At 39.2% G+C, this 17,515-nt stretch overlaps 2 protein-coding genes across 3 annotated transcripts in view; one reads left to right on the forward strand and one right to left on the reverse strand.

Moving 5' to 3' along the window:
* Positions 1–10,673, forward strand: part of PPP3R1 (protein phosphatase 3 regulatory subunit B, alpha) — a 40,368-nt gene extending 29,695 nt beyond the window's left edge. Inside the window, exons 1-5 of one of the 2 annotated variants that reach the window (XM_074920823.1) lie at positions 2,482–2,538; positions 2,748–2,924; positions 5,129–5,188; positions 6,085–6,269; positions 8,526–10,673. In XM_074920823.1, coding sequence (XP_074776924.1) covers positions 2,514–2,538; positions 2,748–2,924; positions 5,129–5,188; positions 6,085–6,269; positions 8,526–8,573 — 495 coding nt within the window. In that variant the 5' untranslated portion in view covers positions 2,482–2,513 and the 3' untranslated portion in view covers positions 8,574–10,673. Of the gene's footprint in view, positions 1–2,481; positions 2,539–2,747; positions 2,925–5,128; positions 5,189–6,084; positions 6,270–8,525 lie in introns of those variants that run through there. The other variant, XM_074920732.1, reaches the window with a different exon arrangement.
* Positions 10,674–12,131: 1,458 nt separating this feature from the next.
* On the reverse strand, positions 12,132–17,509 carry PNO1 (partner of NOB1 homolog). The gene is made up of 7 exons (XM_074920603.1): positions 17,225–17,509; positions 16,929–17,078; positions 15,008–15,091; positions 14,305–14,365; positions 13,456–13,573; positions 12,866–12,936; positions 12,132–12,412 (listed from the first exon to the last, which is right to left on the reverse strand). The coding sequence occupies exons 1-7, from the start codon at positions 17,435–17,437 to the stop codon at positions 12,345–12,347; spliced, it is 765 nt and encodes a 254-aa protein (XP_074776704.1). The 5' UTR covers positions 17,438–17,509; the 3' UTR covers positions 12,132–12,344.
* Between the last annotated feature and the right edge of the window lie 6 nt (positions 17,510–17,515).

Raw genomic sequence — 17,515 nt, forward strand, 5'->3', positions numbered from 1 at the left:
TTTTTTTTTAAGGAAATAAATAACATGTACCTTTTTATTCTTGTTTTTTCCAGTAGGAAATAGTTCTAACAGTAACCTTCGTAGAACTTATTTCAAGGTTTCCTAGCATGAGTTTTAGATGGAATTGCAAACTTCTGATTTCAAAAATAGATCATTTGTGAGGGATTTGTCTTGACCAGTTACTTGAAAGATACTGCAATTTCTGAGTCCAGGTAAGGAAGCAGGAGAGTTGTGGTTGGACCAGGACATTGTTTTAAACATTACTAATGAAAGTACAGAGACTGATGTCATGGCTGGAGAAGTCCTTATATACATTATTGTGATATAAATTATGTCTATCTATACATTAATTTTTACATTGGAAAATGTGTTTACATGTGTAGTATGACAAGTCAAACTTCATGTTTTTGTGTTTTTTGAAATGCTTGTGCTGTGAGGATTTTTTTAGGATGTTAACTTTCTATGTGAGTTGCAAGTCTGGAGTAGAGTTTGCAGTAAAAATGAGGCTCCCGTGTTAACATCTTGCTAAGGTGCTGGCTCTGCATTAAACTTTAATAGGTCCAGTAACTTCAGGGTGGCAGGGCAGGGAGCAAGGGTGGATAGTGCCTGCCATTTCAAAGACTGACTTCATTTACAGTTTTTAAGATTTTGAAAAAAATTGAAACGAATGAGTTTTTGTGGACAGAAGCAAGAGTTGACAAATATCATCAGTGTATTGCTGAGGAGAAGCAGTTTGTGCTGCTGGAACTCATAAGCAGCTATTTGGGCTAGTTGCCAGTGGAGCTCTGCTTTGCCATTCTCTTCCAATACTGTTGTCTTTTGGTCTCACAATTATGCTCTACATAGAGCTTACTATATGGTGATATGGGTCCTTTTGCAGGATCCAGAGGGGTTTCTGTGTAGCTGTGCTGATAGTAGTGTGCTCTTGACGCTGCGGTGCAATGATGTGCTGTTAGGGGCACGCTTTCAATCACGTTCTAGGTTTCTGTGTAAACTGGTGGAAGAAGGAATGCAATTTTATTGCAGTTGAGAGCCTTGTTAATTGAAATGCCAAATTGCATACTGGTAACTGAGGAAACTACTTGAAGCTTCTGCAAATGCTTTTTAGCGTTGTTTTATAGTCCTAGAAGCAGAATCAGATCTGTTGCTTGCTGGCACAGCAAAGGGAAGATTTTTCTGGGTGTACTGACCCTTTTTTTGCCCCCTGCCTCTGTAGTTGCAAGCAGTTACCAGGACCAACTGCAGAATGTCAGAATTTACTATTCAGGCAAAGTAAGTCTTGACAGAAAATCATCTTGGGCTTCTGGCATGCTCTTTTCCTTTTGTTCTGAAATACTGCAGTTGTGTGTGTATCTGGATTTGTGTCTGGTTTTTAGACAAGGACATCAAGAAATTTAAGTGGAAGTTTGTTACTGCTTTGGTAGAGGGTCAGGTCTCTGAATTGCCTACGGTTTCCAAACATAAAGCTCTACATGTTGACGTAAAGCTCTACATGTTGTCTGACCTTACATATTGGAAAGACTTAAGTGTTATTTGTTTTCATGCTGCACTTTTTAAAAAGCCTAAGAAGGTATTAATGTGATGTAAAGTGGATCAGATGGTATGTATGTACCTTGTAGAAGTTAAGAAACAATTTCTTTTACTACTGGAGCAAATGCAGTGAATGGAGCTAAGAAGTGTTAAGGAGACTGTTCACATTAGGGAAGAAACTGATGTGGGGAGTTTGAAATCTTAGGTTCTATAAGATGTGTTTTCAATATGCTGGCCCCTTTCTAGGACTTCCGAAGAACCTCAGTTCCTTCTTCATACCCAAACATGGTGAGCCATTTATGGTGTTACTTTGTTCTCATAAATCAAGCTGCTGATAGGGAATTTTCAGGTTGTTAAAAAATTTTCAAGCTTTTCAGCAGTAACAGAGCACAAGGGTTTTTTAGTGGTATTTATGGATTCACAGATTTAGGCTATTCCTGGCAAAGTCAGAGGTGTAAAGTAGGGTATGAGGTATATGCTTTAATTGAGATTCTCTTTAAATTTGAAGAGGATAGATGAAGTGGTACTGATGCAGAACCTGAATCTGTTTTAATTGTTGTGACCAAAAAGTAGATGTATACAGGTCATGGCTATGGGTATCTCTATTTCTTGTTTTAGGTGGAGGGGGAAAAAAAAAAATTAATTTTGGGTCTGTCTGGGTGATGTTTTGAGTAGGTGAGTAATAACTGGTCAACAGTGGGACTGTGTTAACCTGCTTAACTTGGCACGTATCCCAGGAAATCTCATAGATTTGGTGTGCTGTAGTTTTACTAGTAGGTTTACTAATATAATTGTCTTTCTGGCTTATGTTAGTCTTGTGTAAACATAATGCTATCTCCTTCAAAGAAAACTCGGTCTCTTCTTTAGTTTCTTCATACCTGGTATTTGTAAGAGCTGTCAGACTAAGAACTAGCTAAGCATCCTCAATCCTTAAAAATGTTGTGTCAGCGTGTGGTATTCAGTGAGTCACAAGGCTAACTATTATGGCTGGTGCGGGGAGGAAAAAAGGTAAGGTTTATTTAAAATAAAATGAAAAGGCTTGTGCTTCTCCTCAGAATTTGATGCTATCTTTATAATCTTCCATAAGAGGGTTTAACAGTTGTAATAAAGTAGGAGAAATTCTGGAAGGAAACCAATGAAGAAACATGCATTGTGTTTAGCTGGCAAAGGGTTTACTGAAGCATTTCTAAGAATAGTTGTGGCTTTTTTCCTTTCAGTTGATGCTGATGAGATAAAACGACTAGGAAAGAGATTCAAGAAGCTTGATTTGGACAACTCTGGTTCTTTGAGTGTGGAAGAGTTCATGTCTTTACCTGAATTGCAACAGAACCCTTTAGTACAGCGAGTAATAGATATATTTGACACAGATGGAAATGGAGAAGTGGACTTCAAAGGTAAGACGACAATGCTTCGTGGTAGGTGGTGTCATTTTATTGGAATTCCTGGAGCCTTGGAATTCAAGTTTTGCTTCAGCTGAGAAAGGAAGGGTGAAAAAAACTCTGTAATCAAAATAAGGTTCTAATTTCTAGTGAAACTGAGTACCAGTAAAACTAGTTTCTGTGGCACATTAGGGCAATGTGCTCCTGAAATAAATGCATAAAAGAGCAGATTGTTTAGTAATAGCTTTCCAGGTCACACAATTTAGGACTACTCGTTAAGTATCTCTTGAAGTACACTAAATCAGACTCTTTAATTGTGGTGCTATCTGAAATATATTATTTGGCTGAAGAGACTGGAAGAAGTGGGGTAGATTGTGTAAGCAGTGTGTCTGTGCATAAGTTGTATTTATCCAAATGTTATGAGACCTGTTTTTTGGAGTATTTTGAAAATAGTTTTTGAAATTGTGAAAGGAGTCCATGTTTTACTTTTAGTACTTCCTTTGTAGGGTTCTTTTTATGATCTTGGGTAGACACTTCAAGTGAAAAACAAGTTGTAATTTATTACATTCCTCCAAAATTTTAGACCTATTTTAAATATTCATGATTAAAAGGGATGGCGGGTTAAATATCTTCATTACTGGTTTATATTAAAACAGTCTCTGACCCTTAGAAGTGATAATGTCTGTAACTCTTCTTTTCAAGCTGATAATTATTTCTTACTGCTCATGACTAGAAAAGGTTAATTGTTTTTCCTGAGGGTTTTTTTAATTGGATCAAGTTATTAAATCTCATTTGTATTGACAGGCTGACATTTTAAATAAAATGTCAACATACAAAAGCTGGTAACCTTCACAAAAGCCCTTAAATTCCTGTAGGGAGAACTACAGTGTAACTGGAACGTTGAGTATGAGACTTTATTGGTATCAGTTTCCAAAGCACTAAATATTGTATGTAACTGTCCAAAATTCACTTGTGAAAAATAGGGAGTGGTGAAAGATTATGGTATATTGTTTATGACATTGAGCTGTGATTAATATAATTACCAGGAGCTGCTGTTCTTGGGTGGGAAAAGGAAGTTGTAAAAATCGATTTTGTAGAGTGAAATGATACAGTAAGTGGTAGTGAATTCTGTTGTTGTCATCTGGCCATGTTTGATTAATATAAATTTTTTATTTCTGTCTCAGAGGGAAGCTCGAAGGAAAGGTTTTAGAGTGAAAGAGGGTAGGTTGAGGTTGGACATAAGGAAGACGTTTTTTATGATGTGGTTGGTGAGGCAATGGCACAGGTTTCCCAGAGAAGCTGTGGCTGCCCCCTCCCTGGCAGGGTTCAAGGCCAGGTTGGACGAGGCTTTGGGCAGCCTGGGCTAGTGGAAGGTGTCCCTGCCCATGACGGGGAATTGGGACTGGATGATCTTTAAGGTCCCTTCCAACCCAAACCATTGGGTGATGCTATGAAAAAGGAAACTGCTAGTGTGAGGAAACTTGCATTCTTTTGCTGAAAGACCTAAACGATTTTTTAGATGAAGCACAATGGTAAAAAGGTTAAAAAAAAAAAAAAAATCGTGTTATCAGTCAAGTGTTTTATTGATAAATCATAGGAATTGTTTTAATATCACAAAACTGATTGCAACTGTAGTAGGACTGTAGTTTAGCTTGCGCTTTTGAACCGTTGTCATTTTTACCACCCAAAACCCGTAAAGTGTCATTACAGGATTGCATCCCAGGGGGTTGTTTCTTTGGCAACTCAAGAATTTACTCCTGGGACAATGACTTCATTGTTAAACAGTGTAAAATTTTCCCCCTATTTCTTATAGAAAAATATTACTCTTAGGAATTTGTTTTAGAGCCGTTTTCAATTTTAATGTAATTCTTGATTTATATTGTGAAACTAATCTTAAAGAGGAGCTGTGTGATTAGAATATGCACTGGAGTAGCTTCAGCAGAGATCTTGATGGGGTTTTATATCAAATTCTTGTGAAAGTCTAGCAATAAAAATACTTAAATACTGGTGTGAACAGTATTGCATTTGAAGTACTTCCTGCTAAAGAACATTAAAGTATCAAAGCATGTAGATCGTTAGGTGTCACAAGGTAGGCAATATTTTAAAGTTTTTAGGGTAACTTAGATTCTTTTTACATTTTTTTTAAATTTCTGAATGTTGATTTCCTGGGTTTATTAAAAAAATACACTTTTAAATAATGTTTTTCTTGTATTCTTCAGAATTTATAGAAGGAGTCTCCCAGTTCAGTGTCAAAGGAGATAAGGAACAGAAGTTGAGGTGTAAGTATTTTGATTTTCCTTAACAAAAGTGTCTTGATCCTCAGAAATAGACTTTTGTTGGCTAACATTGAGAAACCAGCAAATTGAAATTTAAAAAATTCAAAAAGCGGGAAATAATGAAGGTAGGTTGTAAGCTTTTTGCACACATTGTAATTTGTGTGAAGAATTCGCCAGTGTTCTTTTCTGCAGGGAAGGTTAGAGGAGGTTGCCTTTTGAACATCTTCAGTTGTGTCCTGTTGGAAAAAAAAAATATGTAAGAATATGTAGTGCACAAAACTGCATAGCAATGTGCTTTGCTTTATGGGAGCATAAGAAGAATATTAAAGTATTTGCTGCTACGGTAGAATAGCACTGAATTCTTGTTTGCGAACCGCATCTCAGGACTTCAGCGTGACCTAGGCTTTTGGAGTGAGGAGAGGACAGGTTCAGTCATGGATGTAGGTTTCAATAACTAAGACTGAAATGTTTAAAAGTAAATTCAGTTTTAATGCCAGATTGTTTGCAGCAAAGTAACCAGGTGGGATTTTGATTTATCTGTTCCCTGGAAGGTTGTAATTTTTTTGTGCTGCAAATGAACTGCTACTGTGGTGCTTTATGTGTGGTAGTGAAGACTTTCCAGTTCAGTTATAGAGTTCTTTTACTGCTGGTGCTAAAGTAATTTAATTTCAGTGACATTTCTAATGTGATTTTAAATTCAGTAGTAGCAACATTCATTGTATTGTTTCTGCTGTTTCATGTTTTTCAGAATGAAACATGAAGGCTGTTAGAAATCTCACTTAAAATGCAGTTTATGCAGGATTGTGTCATCACTTGTTAATACAAAGCACATGAATGTATATTTCTCTTTTCTGACCACATTTGTTACTGAAGGTTTTACATATATTGTACTTCTGCAGTTGCTTTTCGCATTTACGATATGGACAAAGATGGCTATATCTCAAATGGAGAGCTCTTCCAGGTGCTGAAGATGATGGTTGGGAACAATCTCAAAGACACTCAGTTACAGCAGATTGTAGATAAAACCATAATTAATGCAGATAAGGATGGTGATGGAAGAATATCCTTTGAAGAATTCTGTGCTGTAAGTAACTTGTAAAGAAAACTTTGATAATTAGAATTTTTTTTAAAAAACGAGGAAAAATGGCAAACCGTATAAAGGGTAAGATTATAGAGATATAGAAGCAGACTGCTGCTTCTGACCTGGCAGTAGTCACCCTTTGACACAGCTTTTATTATAGATGGTATCATTGTCTTGGGGCTTCCAGTAGAGCAACGTGTCTTACGACTTGTTGGTACACCATGAGTCAGTTCCTTCAGGATGCAGGCTTTCCTTTTGGATCTAGTTGCCTGAAGAAGAGGGTGTTTTGTTCAGAGCGCAGCAACTTCTACAAAAGTAATTTGTGTCATTTTATGACATACTAAACAGAAGACCAGTCCTAATTATTTTTGTGTATAGACAAAACTGCTAGCCTGATATGAAGCCATATATTGGATTCCAGTCTCTGCACTGGTAGAAAATAGCAGCTTTAAAGATGAGTTGTGAGTGATTGGCTTGTCGTAGGAGGCTGGTTTTCCTTGTTTCCAACAGTTTGATTAAAAAAGAAACAGCACTCTCAGTCATTTTAAATTTCTCTAGCTGCTTAACAGAATACACTGAGTGAAAAAAAAAAAAAAAAAAAAAGAAAGCATGGTGGGCAGGCATGTACAGTCTGCTGATGGGGGGGCGGGGAAATATACCTCAAACCTCCCAAAGCTGTAAAACCAGAATACGTCATAGCAGACCTCTTGTTCAGAAAGTGTTGCTGTCAGGGTGGTGCGTGGAGGGGAGAGGTGCGTTCCACAGAGGTGAACTTTAGGTTAATCTCCCAGTCTCTGAACTAGGTGTCTGCTCCAAGTCACCCTTTAGAAAGGTTTATCTTTGCAGAGTGTGGAGAGCCTGGGGAGATTATCACCATCTGCAGAACACGGGATGGGATTTGTGTCAGTTACAGGGAGAGTAACTCCTCAAGTGCTGCTCTTGACAAAGGACAGTTGAAAGGTGCATTTAAAAAACTTTGGGTTTTACCGAGCAGAATGATTGAATATAGCACTTGAGAATTGAAAAGGTTGATTTTTTTTCCCTCATATTTTTGTTTAAGTAGTTGACAGCAAGTTTTACATTTTCTCTTTAAAAAAAAGTAAATGATACATTGAAACTTCAAAATTACAATAATGAGCATTTACACATTAATTTTAAATGGTCTGTGAATGAACATACACCTAGGTAGCACAGTTTGAGTTGACAGGCACTCAGGCATTGCTTTTGTTTCCTACTCTTTGAATTTACAACTTCATGTCAAACATACCTCATACTGCTCAATGAAAGTTCTAAAAAAAGTTTTAAAAAATCTGCCCTCCCCCAAACTGTTAAAGTAAAAATGTTCTGCTGCCTGTGTGGGTTTTTTTGGTAGATTTTAGTTATCTTCATGGCATCAAGGTGAAAATGCATGGTCATCTGCAGAGAATTGGGAATGAGTTGCAGCCTGCAAACACCCAAATTAGTGAAAAACCTGTTCATTGCTTGCCCTGGACTGTTGTCTTCTAGCTATCCATGGAATATGATGTTGCCTTTTCTTTTGTCCTTGGGCTTCTGCCCAGACTTCCTGTCTCGTACTACTGATTTTCCTCTTCCTTTTAATTTCTTCAGTTTTGTTGACTTCTTGACCTCTTTCATTCCTACAATTTCTTACCCTCTTGTTCTTGTGTTTTACCTTCTTTGAATTTGGTGCCATCTATCTACAAAAGTACTTTTCTGTTCATGGCATTTAGCCATACTATTTGGCCTTTGAATTTTATTTCCGCATTATAAAAAGTTCCTCTGACACTGCACCTTTTCTCTTCCTTTCTGTGTGAGTCACGCCTTTGAACACTAGTTCTTTTTTGGGTGCATGTGGTTTTATCAGAAACCTGTTGCTTTTCCTAAGGTCCTTTGCCTCCCATGTAAAGGTGCGCAGTTTTAGAGGGTGTTTTAGAAGTCAAGTTAGCATTTCATTTAACATTCAGAAGCATAATACAAGGACAGAAAATGAGATGGGGGAGGAAAGCCAAAATAGTGTACTTTACACTGTTTTTCAGGCCATTGAGTGTGTAAATTGTACCAATATAATTACCTTGGGTAAAAAATAATTCATTCGCGTATCTTGCAGTACTTGTGAAATGTAAATTAGTTTGGAGAGGCCAGGGAAATGGTGGAATTATGATCAACCTGAATGCATCTTCTGAATAAAGTGTTTTCTTTGTATATTGCTAACATTCAATTCTCATCTGTCTCTGAACACTTTTTTTCCCCCCCCCCCAGGTTGTAGGCGGCCTAGATATCCACAAAAAGATGGTCGTAGACGTGTGACTCAGTAGGGCACCACCCAACACTTTTGCTTTCTTCTCCATCTCTGAAGATCTGCTCAAGACGTCCAGCAATGCTCTCTGTGTATTTAAATGGAAGTATTTTTCTCTGTGAAGCCACATTTTCCAACATGAGCCTCATGAAGCCAACTAAGTGTTATTGAACTTTTATTCTCTCAATAACTCAGTGTAGCACTTTAAAGTCTGAAGGACAGCAAAGATGGAAAGAGCATATCAGTGTGGTGGAGAAAGGGAAGGGGTTGGCTTTTTAATTTATTTTTCTTCATCTTTTATAACAAGGAAATATCTATCTATATATATATATATGTGTGTGTGTATTTATATATAGATATATATGTAGCTTTCTATATGTAGTAGCTAGGTGGGCTTTAATTTAATATACTTGATTCAGAAACAAAACTAGAATACAAAGTGCCAAGCAGAATATTAACAGTTCAATATATGGATATACATCCTTACTTTTATTTCACACAGTTTTATATATATAGTAGAAGAATGTAAAATTTTAACTGGGTGTTAGGTCAACTCTTCCTGTGACTGTTCAGATGTTTCTATATATTGACTGGCTGACAAAGCATTGCTTCTTATTAATTCACCTTAATTACATTTTTTGTAACACAGGAGACTAAGTTTATTTATACCTGTTAATATATTTACCAGGGACTGTGTCTCTTTGCTAAATAACTTAGTACAGTTTTACTTAATATGAGAATATCGTTTAATGCTACTGCCAAGATCTAGCCCTTGTGTGCATATAGTAACTGCAGAATGCTTTGGCCGCTAGATTTTGTCACCTAGGAACTGGGAGCAGTTACAGCTGTCCTGAAGTTAAGGCAAATCTGCTGTTTGGATTCACTTTAGATATGGCTCCTTAAGGTGTTAGACACATTCATGATTTTCTCTTGCGCTTAGCTTAATGAAATTAGGATCAACTTAACTGTGCAGGATTCCCATCTACTTATTTTATACAGTACTTAGATTATAAAATGTTCTTGCCATTTAAATTCTGTTGTTTCAACCATGATAGTTTCCCCTCTGCATTTAAAGAATACTACAGGTAGCATAAATAACTGGTAATATTTTATATATATATATGTATATAGGATTCATACAGGGGGAAAATCTTATTAACCTATGCCATAGAGGAGGAAAACTTCACACTATCTAAATTTATACCTCTTGTGGTTCTCCAGTCCTTTGCCTGGAGAATTTTTTCTTTTCTAGATTTGTCCATATCATAATTTTTAATGGATGGTAACTTGATGTATTTGTGTGATATAAAAGTAGTGAGCCATGTTTTACAACTTTATATCATCCCTTCCCTTTTCTGCAATGGTACTATTGGCTGGAAGAAAAACATTTGCTAGATTTTTTAGGACAGTACATCTTTCCTGTATAGTAGTTTTTCTATTAAAAATTGTTTTATAATCAGCAGTGGAAAGTGCAGGTTGTCTGAACCTACTTCAATCGAGCACCTGTCTGCCATAGCTGTTCCTTCAACTGAGTGCTGCACATCATGGGCTCTGTCTGTGAGAGAGAAATCCAGGTGCTTGGTGTCCTTGCATGACATGAAGTTTTGCATGTAGATCGATTTGAAATGCTCCTCTTGTTTACATAATTTGCATAATTTAAAAGATAATGCTGCCAAACTTTGGTAAATGTTAATGTTCAAAACAAAAATCTCCACTACATGTAACTTTTCTTCCTCTGGATCAGTACGTGGTTTATAATCCCAGCCAGTGGTTGTATCTGTTCCAGTGTCAACTGCCATGTGCTCTGCTTCAAGGGGGAACTAGTCTTTTGTGAATTTTTTGTACATAAGTATTTGTTACAAACATTTTAGCAAATGCTTTCGATTTCTCTTACTTGCTTGTGCATATCTTGGCTGGCATTATAGAAATTAGTGCTAATGTTATTTCCTTAGGGGGACTGAAAGGGGAGGGATGGTTTTTTTTTTAGTTTGTGTGGGGAAAAATGATTTATGTTGAATGTTTAGTTTTTCCTCTGCATGCTACATCATATGTTGTGGGAACTATAAGAACCTTCATACTATATGAATACAAAATAAAATATTTGAACCTTGGCTGGGGTGCTTCAGTACCTACCTTGACCTTTCCTGTTCAGTTTAGAGCAGCTCTGCACCCTGCTCTAAAGAAAACTTGCTGTTTGTGGTTTTTGTCCCCTCTTGTATTAGAAAGATTTGTTGAAAAAGTGTTCAGGGTGCAGAAAATCCCCTGAATACTCCCAGGTTTCATTTCAGTGTTTCAAGATGCACTTACATGGTTTTTTTTCTTAAAGGCACATCTGCTCCTCTTTGCTAAATGTCCAAATTGGATTAAATCCTGCTAAATTCAGGATGATTGTGATAAGTGGAAGATGGTTTTAAAAAACAAAAAACCCTAACCTTAATGTAGGTGGGGAATGAAAGGCAGCTGCTTTCTCAAGGGAAGGTTGGAGACCTGTGCTGGTGAAGAGTTCCCTGCAGCAGGAACATCCTTTACAGCTGTTTGCTGTCATTGTCTATGGTGCAGCTGTCTGGGCCTTCCCTGGGCTGCCCTCTGCTGCTTTTTGTCTGTATTGGTATGCACCTGCTTTAGGATAAAGTTTAGATTACTTCTGTGTGCCCTTGCCTCACTCTCCCCTCTCATTTTCCAAGCAAATTGAGATAAATGACGTAAGCAGCTGATGAGCAGAAAATGTGCTCACCAGGCACATGCACAGTTTTACCTTGAGCTTCTCAGAATGGCCATGCTCTCCCCTGTGTTGCTCAGACTGCTGAGAGCTGTACCATTTAGGTAACTCAGCAAGTCTTAAATCTTAGTGATTTGAATGAATTTGGCTCTAGTAGTAATTCCATACTACAGAACACTGCACTGGCAACTTGGACATTGAGAGAAATGCTTATTCCATTTGCTAGGGGTTTTGATGATCTCATTTCAATTTTTTTTGTTCACAAACCTAAACTGAATTGATTGTTTTGCAAGAGACTTGGTAACAAGTTAGACTGGCAGGGGCTGGAGAAAAAGGGCCTGTGTTTAAGTCAAACTGGGACTGTAGCTGGGCTGTCATCTCTGCCCCATGCAAATGTGCAGCATTTTAAGGAGCAACAGCCCTTCACAGCTGTTTGTACACTGGTTAAGTACTTTACCTGGAGGCTCTCTGTTTCACTGGGCTGCCCTTACAGATCATTTCTGAGAGAATAAAAAAATAGAAGTCTATATATGTGCAGATTCCAGGATTAAGTTTATAAATACTATTTACCTCTTACCATGTTTGTGTGGTACCTTGTTCCACCAGCAGCAGAGACTTGTTGGGCAGTGTGGCAGTGAACTTGCCCTTTCTGTTGACTCTTCCCTTTTTCCAGAAAGATACTAATCCATGACGTGGTTATGAGCTGTGCCGATTCCTCTAGGCTCAAAACATTAAGCACAAAGGCCTTCTGAAGTTGACAGCAGTCTCTTCATACTTCACTCAGGAAGTTGGTAATGAAGCATGTTTTTAACTAAAATCAGGTACCCAATACTTCTGCTACAGACACAACCACTTTAAAATAACTTTTAATGACTATGACAAAATACTAAGTGTGTTTCAGTGGGACAGCACGTCTGATTTTGAAATTAGGCTGCACAAACAGTCCCAGTTTTCTTCTGGGCTTCCAAATCAGGCAGAGGACCAGGTGATTGTGTAGCTCCCAGCCTCTCATACATATAGAAACCATGACTCCCAGTCACTGGTGGTGCAGCCATGCTGCTGCTCAGAATCTTTCAGCTGCTCTGCTGGCCACAGCCCGAATATTGCCATAAACTTTTGATGGGGGACTTCCTGCAGAAGAAAGCACAAACTCAGTCAGCGAACAAGATAATGTATGTCACAAAACTGGAGGTTTTGTTCATTTCTGCATTAAAGTGGACAAAGAAGCCGATGCGTGAGAAGGATGGTCAAGGTTAACCACCTTGTCTGTTACTGCAAGTGCAGAGTTACAACTTCTGCTGTCGGTTGCCCCCTTTGGCTTTCTAGACAGCCCCTCAGCAAATGCTCCAGCTGTATCAGAGCAGAAGATCTTCCTTCTGCATTGTGGATAGGATTTTGGAGCTAGAAACCAAGCCCTATGCGCTCCCTCCTTCCCAAACCCTTCTCTTAAGGGCAAACCAGATACCTGCTACCTGCTCCAAGTGCAGGTGTGGACACACCAGGGAAGAAGGGAAGACCCCCAGAAAGCAGTTTCCAACTGCAACATCTATTTGTATGTAACAGAGATTAACTAGCAGGGCTTACCTAAAATTAGATTGCAAATTGCTGTTCGTGCCATTTTAATGTTCTGAAAAGATCCCAAAATATGAATTTTCCTGTAGAAAGCAGTCGAAGTAGCATTAGTTTAATGGAAGAAAAAACTGATTACATAGTTAATGGAGGTTAGAGATGAAAATGGAATTTCAGATCAGTCTAGTAGTTTATTTTCCATGCTTGTAAATAAAAACCCACCTCAAACTCAGAAAACCTACAGTGTAAAACCTGTGCTCTTCTAAATCCTTTTTAAAAAGAGATTTTACAATTTACAAATTGTAAGTGTAGCAGTTTTAGGAGGAAAAGCCTTGTGGCACGGTTTGTTGGTCCAATTTTGATTATTCCTAAAAAGGAATTATTATGCTGTGGGGAGTTAATTCTAGATGTGATGGTGACACTGTCATTGTTCTCATAACAGAAGATCAAATACTCAAATAGCATTCATTAAAAATAGAACTTAAACTATTTTGTCTTAATACTGCTCTACAAACGTTTCAAAAAATCAAGTTACCTTTTTTGCTGGTAGAGGACATGGATTAATTTAGGGATTATGCTTTGTCCAGAAGGAAATCAGTACTTACGCGTCAGCAAGAACAATTCGTGTCCTGGTTACGTTTTCTATAGTGAATTTTGTTTTTCCGCCCTTCCCTGCTATTCTCCCTATTGCTCTTGACAGATGATCTCCTTTCAAAGGTTTGACTAAAACGAGAATAACATGCTCAGTGTAACAGCAGTGGTGCACGTTTCTGCACTGCTTTCCTTGTTCAAGATACTGGAAACAACTCATTCTAAGCAACACGAAAGCAACTTTACTGTGGTGAATATAGATACACATGTATTTCACCTTAGGTGACTAGAATTGAAAATCTCATCCAGTCCTACATGACTGTGAGGTCTCTTGACAGCTGAGAATTCTCATACAGAACTGCAGTGGGAGGCATTCCTTTCATTCCTGAGCAATTGAGATTGAGGAAAGAAACTGAACCAAAGCGCACACAATTCACCCTGCTAGAAATGAAATGGGTTGGATTTAGATGCTGCTCTGAATGGGACTCCTTTTACTGGGACATTTCTGCTATCTACTACCCCCCTCACTGTTGGGATAGTAGGAGGAACAAAGCCCAGTCCTGTTTAAAAATCTAATGACACTCCATGTCATCTCTTGAGTTTAAAACATTTTATAGTGTGACAATACAAAGCAAATCACTGGCCAAGTGACATACTTTTGAGGCTGAAGGTTTAGGGAGTTTTGTAGGGACATCTTAGAAAAATGACAACTCTTTCAAGCTGCCTGTACCCAGACAATTTTGTGTAATGGCATAAAGGTTTTCCTGATTCCAGAGTGATACAAGTGGAGTGGGGGGGAGGAAAAAACCATCCTTGCAGATGGTGCGCACAACTACTTGAATACTGAAGCAGAAACTACTTACCATCTGTAACTTCAAATGATTCTAGAAAAAGATCATCTAGTCTGATGAGAGCAAGAGCGTCCTGAAATAGGAAGAGATTTGTTATCAGCATGAGTGTTACAGCACCACAAGAGAGGTGAAAGCTGATGTTTTCTTTATACATATAAACGGATGACATTAGTATTTCTCTACTTAATATATCAAACAACAGTCACCTAAAGTTAGATCGACTACCTTTTCAATAGCAGTATCAATTCTTATTTCTGTGTAGAGAACCCTATGCATGCTTACGCACCCCATTCACCCCAGGCCCACCAGTACTAGCGCAGTCAGTACTGGCCTGCAGCAGTGAGCAGCCCATACAATACTGCAAAACGCAGTTCTGTGTTCTCCAAGTACAGTGAGTTTTGAAGAGACTGAAGGTTACTGGCTTGGACTAAAGCAAAACGAACAGTCACTATATGTGCAGAGCACCTCAGAACCACATTATTGCCTCGTGCTTGTGTCTCAAATATGTTCTTTATCTTGTAATTTTAATGTGCTGTTTTGAAGGTTACTTTTTTTATCCTGCATTAGATTAAGAAACTAGACTACCAGTCACAATTTCAAACAAATTTATTCCTAGAAAACCACCTAAGGATTTTTATCCTTTCTCACTGTAATTTGCAGAGAGACCAAAGACATCATGCAAGCAATCTCACAGCCTAGCTGTTGGGAGACTCACCTCTACTTGAAACCCAAGTATAAATGCTTTTACAAAATCAGCCGCTTTTGTTAGAGCGCTGAGATCCTTTGTCTCTTGACAAGTCTGCAAGACAAGAAGTTATATTTGCAAATTAAGACCATGCAAGCAGGATCAGGACTTGAAAAATCTAAGAAATACAGTCTAACCATAAAAAAGCCACATTCAGGTAAGGCTCCTATATTGTGTTACTGAAAGATGCAAGTAATCCGTTTCGTGCTTCTTTAATAATGTTGACTCGACAACAAGAATGCACCAGCTACCACAGCCTGTGTTTGGAGGGGAGAGAAAAGAGAAGCTGCTGCAAATCCCCACCACCACTGATGGAGGAGAACCCTTTTTATGGGGAAAAAAAAAAAAAACAACCCACAAAGTAAACCGCAACACAGAACTGCAGAAAAAGAGAGAAGGACAATGGTGGGAGGAAGTTTGAGGAGAGAAAGTTATTCCAGTACCAATATTCTAAAGATGCTTTAGCAGGTGAATAGAAACCCAGACAGGTTCAATAAAACATATGGGACAAGATTAACAAGATATTTGGAACAGGAACAAATCAATCAGACAAAGCAGCAAGTGTTGGAAGTGTTTAAAGTTTTATACTTTTTTTTTTTTCCCCACTGCCAGCAGAGGCCACAGGATTTGCTGCCAGGGGGCATTTGTTCAGTTCATGTTCTAAAACTGGGCCAAAGCACCACTCTGCTACCAGTGGAAATGTCTGTGCACATCTGCATTTACAGATCCTAACAGGCACGGCTCAGAGAAAAGCAGTCTGTGAAGCTGTACAAAAAGAAAAGCAGGAAACAATATTCAGTGAGGATAAATATGTTAAGGCCTGGAATACACGCAAGGTACTCTGAAAGTGTCATTTACAGCTTCCACGCCACATCAATGAAATGACAAACTCATTTCAAAATTTCTAGTCATTCTGTATTTGTGATACAGGCAAAATGAACTCGGCTTGATCAAGAACAGAGCTACCTTGCTTTTCAATCAGACACAGTTTTGTATCAAAAAGCAGAGTTAAAATCCCAGGTTCTTCACCTGCAGAGTTATTCGGTGGAAGTGCAAGAGTTCCTGCTCTTACCTACCTTTTCCTTCAAGTTATTTCTAGGAAGCGTAAATAAGGGGCAGTTCTGTCACCTCCCCTCTAGTTGCTACCATTGAAGCTGTAATAAGGTTTCAAGGTTAGGAAGCAAAATTACTGTTCATGTCTGTATTTTTGCTATTACATTAGAAGATCTTGTACGTCAACACTGCTAATGCAGTCAGTCGTATGTCAGAGCCTTGGCGTGAGCTTTGGACATGCACTTAAAAGCAGCTACTCAGAATATTCTTGAGAAAGAGTAAGAATGAAAATCTACAAGGTTTACAATTATTTATTAGTATTTGCACCCTGAGCTATTTCATCACAACACATTAAAGAAAAAATCACAAGCTATTAAACTACAAACAAAAAATAACAGAAGATTTGGTGGCCCCCTCAAAAGACACTTGTTAACTCCAAATTGTCACATAAGTACGTGGTAGCCTTCAATTGCTGGGAAACTGCATCCCAAAATCATACCTAACACACAGACTAAGGCTCGTCCTTAATTCTCAAGTACCTACTTTTCTCCTATAAAAATTGAAAAAAACCACCCCAACACACCTGTTTACGCTGGCCCTCTCCTGAAGAGAACAACACTTTTGAATTTTATTTGTATTAGTTACTTGCTTCTAAGCAATAACTGACAGATTTTATTTTGAACCTCAGCGAAGGTTTTCTGGTTGGGTGCAACTACAGTTTCCACTTTTCTATGGACTTAGGACGCTTCACTCGTCTCTAACACGCAGAACAAGAATACCTTTGAGGAGAGGCACTGCGTTACCGGTAGGAAAGCAGAGGAGAAGGAGCCCTCTTTACCTTGATTTCCACGTTCCTCGTTTTCAAATTAAACCTGATTTGAAGTTGCAGGTGCTCCACGATCGGCGTGAAGATTTTCATCCAGTTTTCTTTCAGCGGAGTGTACCTGTTGGCGGGCACGGGAACCTTCCTCATTTCGCCTTTTCCGACCTAGCGGGGAGAAGCGAGAGGCACTGAAGCCAGGAGAAGCCGGACACCGCTCAGCTACCCCCCGCGGCTTCCCCGGAGCGGCAGCCCCCGGGCACTCGGTTCCTCCCGGCACCGCGGCCAGGCCGGTGCTTTCCCACCCCGCGTACCCCCAGCGCCTCGGCGGCCACGGGCGGGAAGGCCGGTCTCTTGCTGGGCCGCGGCTCCGACGTGTCCATGGCGGTCCCCGCCGGCAGCTCTTCCCTGCCGGCAGCCGCTCGCCGCTTCCGCCGGCTCCGCCTGGAGAGGACGCTGGTGAAGCCGCCGTCGCCCTCGCCCCCTGCCGCCGCCCCGCTCTCCGTGGCGGCGCCCAGGGACGCCATTAGACGGGACACACGCACACCCACGGCGTGAGCGCGACCTCACGTGCCGCCGGAAGGGCCCCGCCTCCCACTTCCGCT

Source organism: Athene noctua, chromosome 1 (genome assembly GCF_965140245.1).
Source record: "Athene noctua chromosome 1, bAthNoc1.hap1.1, whole genome shotgun sequence".
Taxonomy (NCBI): domain Eukaryota; kingdom Metazoa; phylum Chordata; class Aves; order Strigiformes; family Strigidae; genus Athene; species Athene noctua.